Raw genomic sequence first — 16,464 nt, forward strand, 5'->3', positions numbered from 1 at the left:
GCTCAAAGACCAGCAAAGGTGAGAACTATGGCAGCAGTGCATCCTGGTTCTGAGCACAAGCCACACAAGAATACACCAGATGTTTGATGTCACGGTCAATCACTAGCCAGCAGATGTGATGCTACACCAATGCCTTCATATGAGTCATACACAAGTGGGATGCACACAGCAACTTGAGTCAGCAAGGATGCAATGCCAGGGGAAAAACTGCCTAGCAACATCGCTCCTCCATGGAAAGCATGAGCACCCCAGGACAACATTGAGCCAATCACATTGTAGGAAAAAATGTATGCCATGTACCAGAAGAGATGTGCTCCAGTCAACCCCCCTGAACTGCTGAAATGATGTTCTGAAAAAGCGAGTCAGTGGCCGTGGTGGTCTTGACTTTGCATGCTGTCAATGGAAAGATCGATGAGGTTTGCTGCACAGCATCATCCACCACGAACACAAGAGTCTACTGCTGACTGAACCCTGGGTCAGGCCCCTCTAGTTTCCATGACAGCATATCAGAATTGCTATGCTGGGCACTAGAGTGGTAATAAATGTCAATGGCTTATAAATAGTGACGAGGAGGAACTTCACCCCCAAAAATAATAGTGAGTGCCTCCTTTTCCACTTGTGAATAATTACGCTGTACAGCAGAAAATGTCTTTGTGTGTAAGTCATGAGCTGTTCAGTGCCATCCAGGTTCTAACGGGACAGGATGGCACCAGTGGCATACTGAGATGTGTCACAGGCCAGGGTTAAAGGTTTACTCAGTGTAAAGGAGACCAGATAGGAAGCAGAACACAAACAAAGTTTGGAGAGACTGAAAAGCCCTTGATAATCTGCAGACCACACAAACTTAATCCCCTCTTAAACCAACCTGGGGAATGAACTGAGCATAAAATGAAGTACTAATGAAAAAAAGACTGGAGCTCCTTCATATTCTTGGTTGGTAGTTGCCTTGATGTGATCGTTTGTGAGTACAAGACCATCTTTACAAAGCACTTTACTCAAAAAATGCACTCCTCCAGCTTGCAGTGGAGGCCATTCTCCAGGAGTTATTGGTAAACCAGATGAAGGTTTCACAAATGCTCCTCCCAAGTAGGACCCATGACCCAGACGTCATCAAGAGGGTGGCTACTCAAATATGGGGGTGGGGAAAAAAAAGATGGAGGAGGAAAAAATTTTGGGGGAGAGGGACAGAAGGGCACAGCATACCACAATAATGACTTTCCCTGCCTCTCAGTTGAGCTGTATACCAGCCATAAGCAATAATTTAACCACAGCCATAAGCAATAATTTAATCAAAGTTTTTAAACATCAATAATTTGTATGAAATAATACTCATGTAACTAACACACTTTGAGATATTACTTTAAAAATAAAAATATAAAATTAAAAAATGCAGAATTTCCTGATTTTACGAAATTCCTGATATTCTATGTGATTTCCCTAATTTTCCCAGTTAAAACATAATTCCCTACGAATTCCAAGTTTTCCAGAAGGATTGCCACCCTGATCAAGGTAACTGACGCAACAGGGAATGTCTTGAGTCAACTGCTCCAAATACTGCTGGGTAAATTTCCAGTGCAGATGAGATTCCAAAACACAAGTGATTAAATGATTAAACTGTTAAGACCTAAAGGGGGTTTTGAGGATCAGGAAAGTTCAAGAAACAACTTCCAAGCAACTGCAGGTAACCATCGCGCAAGTTGTTGCAGGAAAGATACTGGAACACCGGCAACTTTGCCAACAATTCTGCCCACTGTGGAATGGGATATGAATCTGCAACACATTGCTTGTTAACCACCTGTTTAAAAACACTGCAAAGGCATACAACACTGTGGGGCTCCTGAATGACCACCAAAGGGGTGGCCCACTGACTCAACGAAACAGGAGAAACAATGACCCAATCCTGGTGATGCTGTAACTCAGTCTTTACATTGTTGTACATGGTGAAGGGGATGGCGATGGAACGACAAAATTTGGGTACTGCTAACACCTTAAGAGACATATGTGCCTCGAAATTTTCTGCTTGGGCCAAGGTATTCTCAAACAACAGGCTGTAGGAACACAGAAAGGGATCCAAAGCATGAAAAGGAACAGACAGACACTAAATGCACTTTATCAACAATCTGGAAGTCAAAAACAGAAAACACCTCAGGCCCAAAGGTATTAATTGACCACTAACAAGGTAAGTTGCTGTTCCACACTTTTATAATGCGCAGAGATGGTCAATTGCCATTACAAAGAGAGGCATGGTTTACTATAACAATTCAGCAGAGCGGCCGTTGCAACTCTGGGCACTCCAAGAACCCGTACATTCATAAATTAATGAGGCTGATCATCACCCCCTTGTCTAACTGAAATTTGACTGGCCACACATCTACTACTGAAGTCAGCAATATATGCTGGGATGACACATACAGGGCATCGGAGACAGCCCCAGAGTCCAGTGGAAACACAAGGGTGTCTGATGATTGACTCATGCCCTGTCGACTGTCACGAACAGTTTCCGAGTGACCTATCCATTGGCATATGCCAGACATGACCTCCAAGTCTGGGCAGTCATGGTGAACATGCAACAAATAACAATTGGGGACCAGACTACTGGCTTGCCTAATGAGCAGAGGGAGAAAGATGCTAAGAAGCCAAAAAATGCTGGGAATTAGGACACTGAAAGTGGCATGAACACACCGAGCTCAGCACGAGTGAGGATGGGCCAGGTCACAATGCCACTGCACCGGTATTGTCAATGGCAGCAACACATGGTGACTCAGCAGGAGGAAAACTTGTGTCGTGTATCCTGTGGGGCACCACGGGCTGTTTACCAAGCACACTCAATTGAGCCACCTACCAATCGTCAGGAAGGATGTTCCTTGCCACTGCCGTAAGCTCATACAGTTCCGCAATTTGAGCAACGCCATCTAAAGAAGGATCAGACAAAGTCAACAACCTAGCCTGAACTTCACGCTCAGGAGCTAACCTGACAATCACATCATGAATTAACAAGCCTGCATATGAGGCAGCTCATCTGGGACACTCAAAATTACACTTGTGTGTGACGTGCTGCAAACTGACGATCCAGGCCATATACAACTGCCCAGGCCACTTGTGTTGCTGGTTAATATGCAACCACACTGCCACCGTGTGGGTTTTATGTCCAAAATACCATGCACACAACCAACAAATCTCATCAAAGGGAAGCTTCTCAGGGCAGTGAAGAGCTTCAAATTTTGGACAACTTCATACAAACTTGTGCTGCTGGACAGAAACAAGAGAACCTTATTGACTGGAATGACAATATGCCTTACCTACCAGTGCAGCAAGAATTGCCACAGGTAATTCACCTTCCTCTTTGCTGAACGACTGAAGCCCACAAATGGTGTTGGGAGGGGGGCAGAAAACAGAACAGTGGGCACCTGCCCTCCCCTCCCCCTCCCCCAGTGAGGCAAGGGCGTGAAGAAAGTCGATATTCTGGGTTATCCAGCATCTGCGTATGCTGCTGCAGGAGCTGTTGCAGCTCCTCCTGTAGGTGCGACCATTTCTGCCAGCATTCCTGAAATGCCAGGGCCATGGTGGCTGAAGCGAACACAAGGATAAGGGGAAAATCAATGTGCAAGTTGATCTATGGGCAGCAAGGGTCTGAACCCACTTAGAGACTAGCACAGGAAGAACTCCATTTGCAGCTGTAATTGACAGCTAATGGCTAAGTACTCTGCACAATACATGACATAATACACTAGATGACGTCCACATTGGTCAAACTCCGAGCAAGCACTGGCCCACACCACCTACTGCCACCTGCAGGTAAATGTGTGTGGATACCTAAGGGACCAACTGCTGAGGTCATCGGTCCCTAGACTTACACACTACTTAAACTAACTTATGCTAGGAACAACTCACACACACATGCCCAAGGGAGGACTGAAACCTCCAGCAGGAAGGGCTGTGCAATGCGTGACACGGCGCCTCAATCCGCGCAGCCACTCCGCGTGGCGCCACCCGCAGGTAAACAACTCTGCCCACACCACATATTATATGCACCCTCTATGGCAGGTTTCTGCACTGTCCCACTGTGCTACCAATGCCAGCTCATCTGCCTCTATTGTGACATGCACTGATAGGGTTACTAAGTACAGGTGGAGGCTTTAGGACAGGAAGTGTGTGACAGGTATAATAAACATAATAATTAGCTAAACTGGTTAGGACAACTCCAAAAAGCACTAACCTGCCTTGAGAACAACAGTAACAACTGTTCCCAGTGCCGAAAGGTATGATTCCCATTGTCTCATTCTAGGGCTGTGGGAACCACCAAGAACAGGATGTGATGGCACTACCAGCATTATAGGATTGCCAGGCAGCCTCCTCTACAAAACATTCACAAGTATAACTATCAAACCATATGTAAATATTATTACAATGAAATATAAGAAAGGAAGTAAATTATATCCACAAGAACCACTGAAATTCAAGAAGTATTTGGCATTATTGCCATCTATCTATATTTTCATTCTGTTCATTAGTTGCTTATAGGAAATATGTATATCTCAATTTATGTCTCCACTTTTCTAATATTGTAAAATGTACTGTAACTCTCATAAATAATGGAAAGGCAGTGTGTTCTCAGACATTTGGGAGACATATTTTTAAAATATTTTCTGTTTGAAAAAAGTCATTGTTCTAGTACACTGGCAGGATCTACACAGATTGAATCATAGAAATCCACTACTGATAGTCAGAAGTTGATCATGCACTACTACCCGGTAAGAATGGCTGCAGAAGGATTTAAATTCTTCTTACAAACATTCAAAGAAATAGAATTTAGTTCACTGCATGTTTCTTAATTGATGGTTCTTGGCAATGGCTACAAACTGTCTGTACAATTTCAGTGGAGTCTTAAATACAAAAACAGCAGCACCTTGTGGTTATCAGCAGTTTCCTATAATGTCATTATTAATGTTGCCTACAATTTTGTTTTTGTATTTACCACAAGAAGAAAATAAAGTCATGAGTTTCTCATTATAGGGAGATCTTCTCTTACTTAGGTAAGCCATGTGTCCAGCTGAAATATCATGGAATGTATTGAACAACGACTGGCTGAAAGCTCAAAGTTTGTTCGAACATTCAATTCACTGAGAAGATTGTAAAATTCACATATTAAAATGCTGTGAGAAGGAAAGTTGCAACTCACCATATAGCGGACATGCTGAGTCACAGATAGGCACAACAGAAAGACTCTCACAATTAAAGCTTTCAGCCTTAAACGCCTTCATCAACAATAGACACACATACTCTGTCTATTGTTGACAAAAATCTTAATGGCCGAAAGCTTTAGTTGTTAGAGTCTTTTTGTTGTGCCTATCTGCGACTCAGCATCTCCGCTATGTGGTGAGTAGCAACTTTCCATCTCATAATATCATTACATTCCATCCTGGATTTTCCACTGTTTGATATATTAAAATGCATTATCAGCACCTCAAAATCGTACATAAGAGAGTAATTTCATTCAGTTACGTTTCATGTATTTCTATTTCCAATGGAAAAAAATGTTTACAAGAGCAATCATGAATTACTGATTTTGGTGAGCCTAAGCAAAACTGTGTAATTTTTTTAACAAAGATAAAAATATTAAGTGAATGCTGTAGAAATAACTCTTTGGATGTAATTAAAATGTGTGTGTATTAAATATTTGTTCACAATGATAATTTCAACTACATAACATTCACATGCCTCCTAAACTCCATCTGAACAGGCCTTGCAAGACCTCACAGTACTGACTGACCCCCATGCCATCATCAGCCTATAGGTGTCAGTGGATACGGAGGGAAATGTGGACAGCACACTGTTCTCCCAGTCGTTGTCAGTTTTCGTGACTGGAGCTGCTGCTTCTCAGTCAAGCAGCTCCTCAATTTGCCTTATGAGGGCTTAGTGCACCTTGATTGCCAACAGTGCTTGGCAGACTGGATGGTCACCCACCCAGGTGCTAGCTAAGCCTGACAGCACTTACCTTCGGTGATCTGATGGGAACTGGTGTTACCTCTGCAGCAAGGCCCTTGGCACATTCACATGCCTTGAGTAAGAAATTAATACTGAATTTTATGTCATAAGAGAAAAGGGGCATTCAAAAAGAAATGAGCCGGAGGCATAATTACAGAAACCAGTACCTGTATGTTAGAAGTATTGACACTGGCTGTTGAGATACTTGTCCCACTGCGACACAAGACAGTGAATGGCTAGCTATCTCATAAAATTCACGGGGATTCAATGTTAACCAGTTCCGCACGTACAGCTGGATGTCGTTGCCTGAGGTGAAGATTATACTGACGTTCTTCTTTGACCCAGATAGCCCCCTTCTGATTCACTTCCTGCAGCATGGGACAACAATGAATCCCAGCATTACTCGCAAACCTTGACCACCCTTCGCCAAGCGATCAAATCAAAATGACCAGGCAATCTCACCCATGAGGTCAATCTGCTCCATGACAATGCAAAGCCTCATATGGCCAATACAGTTGTGGCATTCCTGCAGAAATTCAAATGGGACGTTCTCGGCCACCCTTCATACAGTCCGGACCTCTCTCGCTCTAATTACACCATTTTTCATCCCCTTAAAAAGGCTCTGAGGGGCAAACGATTCACCTCGGATGATGACGTCCAGCTGTACGTGCGGAACTGGTTAACATCGCAGCTGTAGGAATTTTATGAGACAGCCATTCACTGCCTTGTGGCACAGTGGGACAAGTGTCTCAATAGCCAGGGTCAATATTTCTAACACGCAGGTACTGGTTTCTGTAATTATGCCTCCACCTCGTTTCTTTTTGAACGCCCCTTGTAACAACAGCAAATCAGTTATTACCAGCTGGTTAGCATCATGACACCATTTTGTCCATTGTAATGTGTAGTTCTTACCCACAACGCCTTCATAAAATTCCTACTGTATGTACAGGAGGTACCCCTACTCAAGATAATGAACATAATTTAGGAATAAAAGAAACCACTCTCTGAAGAGCAGAAACATTAGCAGGACACACATGAGCGGATTTTAGCAATGGCCATGGACAGCTTTGGTGGTTTCTTGAAGACCTGCAGTCTCTTCCTGCATGTTACCGGAGGCACAACCTTTAGACTGTTATCCACTGTTCTGGTAACTGCCAATCCAGCCTCTCAGAAGGCACACTCACAACTGGTTTTCTGCAATGGACCTTTTTCAACCAAGTCCATGAATTTTCGACAAGCTGGTTTGCTCTCATTGGCAACTCTTCAACCTCTCTCACACTATTTTAAAGAAACCATTTGGTAAATAAGTGGTTTTTGTGTCAATTATAACTTTATATATCAGTTTCATGATGAAGTGCCTATCACTTTACTAATAATCATAGTTATTGGGATATTTTGCATGTAAGTATCGCACTGGCTGAAATTCAAAAATTTTGCAATGAAAAACAGGGGTCACTGTGGATTTGCATTTGGTGCATATTACACCAAATACTGCTGTGTACGAAATTTAGCTAACATACTGAATTTTCTTTAGACCTGGGAAGTGGTCTCCATCTATAACCAATCTCGAGAAAGTTCATGTTATGTAGCCGCACTCATTCTTGATGATATCACCCCGCATATCTCACAAGCAGTTTGTGATATTGAAATGAGATTTTGGCAAATGATAGCACGCAAAGAGGAGAGTTGTCTTACAACACATTCTCCACTCCTGAAATTATACTGGCCACTGCTTAAGGTAACCTACTCTCTAACACCCTCCACCCAACAGTTTCTGTCCCCTGTGTCCTATACCCTCTTCCCATTTTACATCCCCTCTCTTTCATCATGTGCTGCTCTCTGTCTATCCACTCACTAGCTTTCTCCCTTCCTCTGTTCTTTCCTTTTCCAATCTCTCAATCCCCCTCGGCCCAGACTTGCCGAGCTGCCAGAGTTGGCAATCATGGGTGTGTGTTTCTCTTTTTGTGATGAAGGCTGTGGCTGGAAGGTTACTGTAAGCTTGCATGCATGTCTTACTTGTAGCAGGCATGGCAGTCCAAAGGAACTTTCCATTGTAATCAGAATAACACAGACACTGCAATATCATATATACCTGCCGATATCGGGCAAGCGACTTTCAAGTATAACGTCTCACCTGTATGGGATTATACATAATGGATGTATGAGCATAGGTCGTAGATGCAGGGTTGACGACATATGGAAGTTTGGGTCTGGCCATGAGTTGTCCACTGATAGCCAAACTGTAAAGCAACCACTCATGAAAGCAGGAAATCCGGTTTTGAGTCCCGGTCTGGCACAAATTTTCATTGTCGTCATTTCATTCTACAGCTGATGGTTGTCCCTATTTGCAATCACGAATTCATGCATGCATGTCCAAAGGAACGTCGCATCGTAATCAGAATAACAGAGGCACTGCAATATCGTGTTGCGTACTGTGACTTAACTATGCCTGTCTGCAACTTCACATTGTCATCTTTGTGGTAAGTAGCAATCCATCATTTCCTACATTGTTGTCCATCTGCTATCATTTTTACCATATACATGATTACCCAAATCAATTAGAAAGTTAGTATCTCTTAAAAAACTGTGCTACAAGATAGTGTTGCAACTGTTGCTATTTGTAATGTACAAAAATGTCACAGCAGAATTAGCCGACTGAATGGCTGGATATACCGTATTTACTCGAATCTAAGCCGCACTTTTTTTTCGGTTTTTGTAATCCAAAAAACCGCCTGCGGCTTAGAATCGAGTGCAAAGTAAGCGGAAGTTCTGAAAAATGTTTGTAGGTGCCACCACAAATAACTTCTGTTGTCGAATATATGTAGCACTACACAGGCATGCTTTGCAGGCACGAAGATAAATACTGGCGCCAAAACCCCTGCGTCAGTAGGCCTAAATAAATTAAAAGAAAAGGTAGAAGAATGTAAACATTATGCCATGTATTCTTTCGTGTTTGCTGCTATCTCATTTAAATCCTGTCTGCCTAATAAACTACGAAACTAGAATGAGACAACAGCAAACGCGAAAGAATATACATATGTCATATTTATATTCATATTATTCTTATGCTGAATAGTGATACAGTCAGAAATGATGCACGGCAACTGACTCTAAATCGAAGATGACTCTAATTTCTGTGCAGAATGTAATGTACTAAGACGCGTCTGCAAAGATTTTCAAACGGAGAAAATTTTTCGCTAAACTCTCGTTCAGAACATCTTTTATCATACGCAGTCTATTATTTGGTTCTTGTTGATCATTATTAAAGGAAGCAGCAGTGTAAGTAACAACAAATAACAGTCCGTTGCCATTGTTTCGCTAATGAGACAATTCCTCTCTTTTTTTTTATTGTAAGCGGCGGTAGCGTGCCAAAAGCAAGCCATGCCGCGAGCGGCGACAGGTCGTAAACACTCATGATCAGAATGTGACAAACAATTCATGACACAGTACAATAATGCATTTTCAGCTTAGAGTGACATAAACACCTATAACAAAGAGAACGGCACATATCAGATCAAAGCAAAATAAGCAATTATTTCAAACCAGACAAAGCACGTCAAAAAGGAAGGGTAACCGTATAAATACGGACAGAGCGCCTGACACATAGCAATGGCTACTTGGTAAAGCTTAACTGTTAAGCTTACAACTTGAACCATACTACTGTAGCTGTATCATCATCCATTTGACCTAAATTGTGTCTCACGTTACAACAGACCAAATTTGTTTCGATTTGGAGGTGCGGTCTAAAACTTTTCTCTCCCCTTGAATTTTGAGTCTCAAATTTCAGGTGTGGCTTAGATTCGGTAATTTTTTTTTTTCCATGATTTTGAGTCTGATTTTTCAGGTGCGGCTTAGATTCGAGTAGATACGGTATTTCTTTGCACTCTGTTGAAAGTGGCTAATCAAGGTTTCTTGCTTTGCCAATTTGTATTTTGTGTCCACGACGTTCTGGAAGGCATACATACTCCTTCCATCCTCTGGCCAATTGTTACTAAACTACAGTAATCTGCACCTTATTTACATTCTTTTCTCTTGTTCAGTACCTCTTTCTATCATTGAGTATTGTCGTATAAATTGCCATAGCCTGGTACTCTATGAGCTCCCATCTAATATAAGACAAGAAATTGGAAATTCATACCAATAAACAAGAAAATCAGTGCCTCATAAACTACACCATCTATAAATTATCTGATTACCAAGATTCATGGTTGAAAATTCATGTCAGCTACATGGAAAGAATCAGTGTTCATTGTAAAGTGGCATGATAAGTAGTTGTCTACTGTAAACATGTTTCTGTTGTTACACACAAAGGTAATTATTTTCTTTGAAAAATCAAATGTAATCAAGTAATAATTAAGACAAGAATAGAAGATAAACAACAATAATGAGAATCCAAGATAGAACAATGCATATAATAAGGGAAAGGAAAGCACACACCTATGGCAGATCAATGCTTGAAGCACATACCGGTAAATACGTGACAGAAAACACTATTCACATTAGTTTTCAAGCACTAGCTCTTTTTCTAGCAAAAGTACACACATACAGCTACACAGACACCCAAACGTACACTCCAGGGCCAAGGCAAGACTGCTAGTGTTCAAAAGCTTGTGAGAACACTGTTTTCTGTAATGTTTCATGCTTCAATCCACTATAGGTGAGTGGTTGCCTTTCCCTTATTTTATGACAATAAACAATGGTTCTTCACTGTAACTGAGGGATCGGCACCTATTTTCAAATGAATGGCTTTCCTTTTAATTTATTAGTTTATATTTCGTTAGTGTAAGGACAAACAGTATTCAACAGTGCAGACACAGTTTATTATTAACACAGTACACAGATTCAGTTTCCATGATTTGCTTGTCCCACAACTCTATCTTGATGGAATCTATGAAACATGATGAATGAATGAAAATAATAAAAAAAAGCTTTCAAGGACTGATGGAATCGTTTGCAGAAATATGAAGGATGAGAAGTGCTGTGACATTCAGGTAATTTGCTGAATTTCAACACTTAGAATTACTGCACAATGGTGTAAACACCTGTACAAAAGTAGCAGCTTACAAGTGTGCTGTCTATGAAATTAATTGGTTTTGCTTGTACTCACACCATAGTGGCGAGCCAAACTTATTTTCTTTGAAATGTTGGCAGCTGTACCTGGAAATATTTGATGTACAATTGTAGCGGGCAGAGCACATAACCAAAATTCATGAAGTCTGTCAGGCCAAAAGTGCTCATTAAGATGCAGATATTAATATATTCCATAAAGACTCCTGCAAACGACCTATGTTTTAGCAAGATGAAAAGGAGTATCACAGATTCCTCTGAAGTTAGTTTGAAACATAGCAAAATGGAATATCCCCATCTGCTATAATTCTACTCCTTGGATAACTAATTCCTTTTCCTCTTTTCGAGTGTAATGCTGCAACTACAGCTCACTTTCTTAAAATACCAAAATTGTTATGTAGGTGACATTTTGTTGAAATTTATTATCTACAAGATTATTTGGGCTCCGCTAATTCCATCCCATGGTATAATGAGTTCATCATGAAACATTATGTTTTAAGAGTTACCTGTAATTTATGATGTTCAGAAACCATGTGCTCGTGATAATGTCATCACATTTATTTCCAATTTCTAACAGGACATAGATCATTTGAAAGCCCAGATTTCACTCTTTCCAGTAAACATATTACCTTTTCAGAAAAGTCCTTAACAAAAAAGTTGTTTGTATTTAAAGTTTCCCACATCCAGAAAATACTTTTGTTATTTTGACCTTTGAGCATATTTAATTCCAAGAAATGGTGTCATGATTATGTTGCCCTAATTTTTCTGACCATTTAGTTGTCTGGATAATTTTAAGAAATGAAGCAAACTAGGAAAATTGTAAACCTGTGAAATTTACATGAAGCTTGGTAAATTCCTGCTGAAGTATACATGGTGTAAACAAAATAGTTCATGTAACTTCCTTAATTTTACATTATATAATATACATTTAAATTAAATTACTGCTTGGTTCACTAGAATACAATTAGAACTAAATTTGGTCTTTATATTGTTGTAGATTAACATGTATTTACTTCCTGCACCAACACCCATATGCTCTTCTATATATAGAACCAGAAGACAATATTTTAATCATCTATTAATTATTATGATAACATCTCTATACAAAAGTCAGCTTCTAACAGTTAACATGTGAACATTTCTGTGCAAGATTTCTCGCCTAGCTACATTTATGTGAACAACAATGTGCAAATGTGGACATCTTATGATCCTTACAAGTCAAAACGTACATTTAAACAATGGAAACTCCAGGCTGGAATATCAACAATATAAAGAGAAGGATAGAGTGCTACTCACCATACAGATGACATGATGAGTTGCATGCAGGCATAATGAAAAGGCTTTGTTAATACTCCTGAAGATGCATACACATATAAACTGTGTCACTCAGTCTGAAATGGACATTGATGTTGCTAGCATTGACATGTCATCTATTTGGGACTCACTCTGAGACTTATAGTTTTCTTTACAGTGTGCTTGGTGAATGTCTATTGTTTGTAGACACATTAGTGCCAAAATTCAGCATATGTAAATGTATACTATAGAGGTTGCTACTGTTTTAAAGTCTAATAACTGCGGTTTGTGTAAACTATAAACAAAGTTTCTGTAAAAAGCTGATCATTGTGATGTGTTCCAGAAGTAACAAACATCAAATATGTTAAGTTGAACTCAATGGTGTTACGAATCCAACATATTCCAGGGAGTGATATATTTATATTTCAGTGCTACCAAGAAACTGTAGTGATTGTCACCAACCAGGTTAGTAAATTTACATGTTGCTCATTTACCAACAATACAAAAATATTCAGGAAAAAGAAATACTGAAAGTTCTTAGATGTTTTTCTATTCTTTAGCAAAATGTACACACAATGATGATTTGCAAAAATTTTCACTTATCACTTGCTTCTCTTCAGTCTTTCTCTCTGCTCTCACTTAACAAATGTACTGAATCCCTTAATTTAGACACATCAGCTTCCAAGTCTATGCCTTAAGCATACACAGGGTGTTACAAAAAGGTACGGCCAAACTTTCAGGAAACATTCCTCACACACAAACAAAGAAAAGATGTTATGTGGACACGTGTCTGCAAACGCTTAATTTCCATGTTAGAGCTCATTTTAGTTTCGTCCACCTACGCTCAATGGAGCACTTTATCACGATTTCATACGGGATACTCTACCTGTGTTGCTAGAACATGTGCTTTTACAAGTACAACACAACATCTGGTTCATGCACGCTGGAGCTCCTGCACATTTCAGTCGAATTGTTTGTACGCTTCTCAACAACAGATTCGGTGACCGATGGATTGGTAGAGGCGGACCAATTCCATGGCCTCCACGCTCTCCTGACCTCAACCCTCTTGACTTTCATTTATGGGGGCATTTGAAAGCTCTTGTCTACGCAACCCCGGTACCAAATGTAGAGACTCTTCGTGCTCGTACTGTGGACGGCTGTGATACAATACGCCATTCTTCAGGGCTGCATCAGCGCATTAGGGATTCCATGCGACGAAGGGTGGATGCATGTATCCTCGCTAACGGAGGACATTTTGAACATTTCCTGTAACAAAGTGTTTGAAGTCACGCTGGTACGTTCTGTTGCTGTGTGTTTCCATTCCATGATTAATGTGATTTGAAGAGAAGTAATAAAATGAGCTCTAGCATGGAAAGTAAGCGTTTCTGGACACATGTCCACATAACATATTTTCTTTCTTTGTGTGTGAGGAATGTTTCCTGAAAGTTTGGCCGTACCTTTTTGTAACACCCTGTATAGTGAGATGGCTGTAAAGTGACTTTTTCTTCCAAGTATTTAAAATTATTATACCAAGTGCCTGTAAACTCTGTCACATTACACTCACTGATATTAATTATGTATGGACATAATGTAAAGTGATACTGGGATGTATTCTAGTCACAGGCATCATACTGCTTCCCAGAAAAATAAACTGAGATCTCTTCATTGTGAGCACAACACAACAAGTGGCTCCACTTGTTGTAAATGGCTATCAAATTAGTCCATAGCTATGTCTAGAAGCCATTGCATGATTTCCACTTTAACTGCTTTGCATATCACTTTCTGACTACCCCATTTTATCATAAAATTAACCTACCTGCACTAATTTCCAAAGCTGTAAATGAGAAACTGATACCCCTTAATGAGACTGGTTTACAATGTGACTGCATGGGCCAAGCATTTAATACCATTTTCTCCTTGAGATCAGACAGAATCACCTTAAAAAATTCTAAAAATTGGTACCTGTCATTTGATGAGTTTATTTTATCTGCGTGGGAGCACTGCAAGAATGCCTCTGTCATACGCCATAAAGTGAATTGCAGAGCATGATAACAAATACATACTTCCAAGACATATTACAATAATGTGTAGAGAGGAAATAACAACAGGATAAAGAAATGCAGTTCCATGGTAACTTCAGTTTTGTCTTTCAGTGGTCTGCACAATGCAGAGTTACTAAGATAACAAAAAGTGTCTATGATCAGTACATACAAATAAATGTTTAAAGATATGAGTATGTCACATTAATCAAATTGAGTGTTTATATTGTCACTGCCATTTACAGATTAATCCTACAAAATGTTTTTCGATGCTCTCATAGAGGGGACTAGTCAATTTTCTCCACGCTTAATTTTTTTTAAAATTTTTTCAGCAGTCTTCTGACTCGTTTGATGCAGATGCTACAAATTCCTCTCCTATGCCAACCTCTTCATCTCAGAGTAGCACTTACATTAAATGTCCTCAATTATTTGTTACATACATTAAAATCTCTGTCTTCTGCTACAGTTGTTCCTTTCTACAGTTCTCTCTAGTGCCATGTGAGTTATTTTGATGTCTTAATAATTGTTCTATCACCCTGTCCCTTTTTCTTGTCAAGCTTTTCCACATGTTACTTTTGAATACATTGTGGGAGTGAACAGTGATCAATGTGTCACAAATATTTACTATCAAAAATAGTCTTGATCACAATTTATTTATTATGGTGACTGGTTTCGACCACTGCTGTGGTCGTCTTCAGACCAATGAGTAAGAACCTCCTTCTGAAGATGACCACAGTAGTGGTCGAAACCAGTCGCCGTAATAAATAAATTGTGATCAAGACTGTTTTTGATAGTAAATATTTTCCACATGTTTCTCTTCTTGTCAATTTTGCAAAGAACCACCTCATTACTTATCAGTCACCTACTTTTCATTATACTTCTTTCCAATTTCCCCACAGCCCTTGATTCATTTCCATGCATTCAAAGAAATTTCTTCTCCAAATTAAGGCTGATGTCTGATACTAACAGTTTTTTTTGGCCAGGAATGATCTCTTTGCCTGTGTTAATATGCTTTTTACATCCTCCTAGCTTTGTCCATCATTCATTATTTTACTCCAAGGTAGCAGAATATCTTCACTTTGTCTACTTCATGGTCCCCATTTTGATGGGAAGCTTATGTATAATCTCATTTCTACTGCTTCTTACTATTTTCTCTTTTTTTCCGTTTACTCTCAATCTATTGTGTGTAATTATTAGACGGTTCATTCCATTCAACAGGTCTTGCAATTGTTCCTGAATTGCGCTGAGGACAGCAATGTCATCAACCAATTTATCATTGATTAAATTTCACCCTAAATTTTAATAATGTTCCTGAACCTTTCTTTTATTACTGTCACTGATACTTCAATGTATAGATTGAATAGTAGGGCAGTAGACTAACTACATCCCTGTCTTACACCCTTTCCAACCCAAGTACTTCGTGTTCCAAGTCTTATATTCTTATTTTCCTCTCTTGGTGCTTGTACATATTAATTATACATTGCTGGAAGCTGTGGTGCAGGCCATGTGGTGTAGTGGTTAGTACTGCTGGGTGACGTGCTGTGGGTCACTAGTTCAAACCCAAACATCAGCAATTATTTGTTATTTAGCATTTATCATTTTGGAAAACTTTTGAAATATTTTACATTTGTAATGTTTGTACATTCTGGAATATTCAGTATTTGTATAAATACTAGCACTGTGGAATATTCAGTGTTTATATAAATAGCTGCACACTTTGTCCAGGAGACCAGTTCTGCTCTGGTTGGAAATTGGTTTTCGTAATAAACACACTTTCAGTGCTAAGTGTTGTATTCATTGACGATCCTGCTTTTGAATTTGGGCTTGACTATGATTACAATGTGACAATATTATCCACATTTCCCTATAGCCTACAGCTGCTTTCCTGAGACTTTTGACACCTTTTCTAGGTTGACAAATTTGATGAATGTGTTTTGATTTTTTTAAAGTCTTGCTTTCATTATTAAGTACAACCTCAGAATTGTCTCTCTGGTGGCTTTACTTTTCTTAAAGCCTTACTGATTGTCACCTAAATCCTTAATTTTCTTTTCCATTCTTCCACATATAATTCTCGTAAGCA

The 16,464-nt window shown here is 39.7% G+C and overlaps 1 protein-coding gene across 1 annotated transcript in view; it reads right to left on the minus strand.

The window, feature by feature from the left end:
* Positions 1-16,464, minus strand: part of LOC126469756 (KAT8 regulatory NSL complex subunit 3) — a 159,305-nt gene that overhangs the window by 81,539 nt on the left and 61,302 nt on the right. Inside the window, exon 8 of the mRNA XM_050096976.1 lies at positions 4,217-4,355. Coding sequence (XP_049952933.1) covers positions 4,217-4,355 — 139 coding nt within the window. The remainder of the gene's footprint in view (positions 1-4,216; positions 4,356-16,464) is intronic.

Source organism: Schistocerca serialis, chromosome 1 (genome assembly GCF_023864345.2).
Source record: "Schistocerca serialis cubense isolate TAMUIC-IGC-003099 chromosome 1, iqSchSeri2.2, whole genome shotgun sequence".
NCBI lineage: Eukaryota > Metazoa > Arthropoda > Insecta > Orthoptera > Acrididae > Schistocerca > Schistocerca serialis.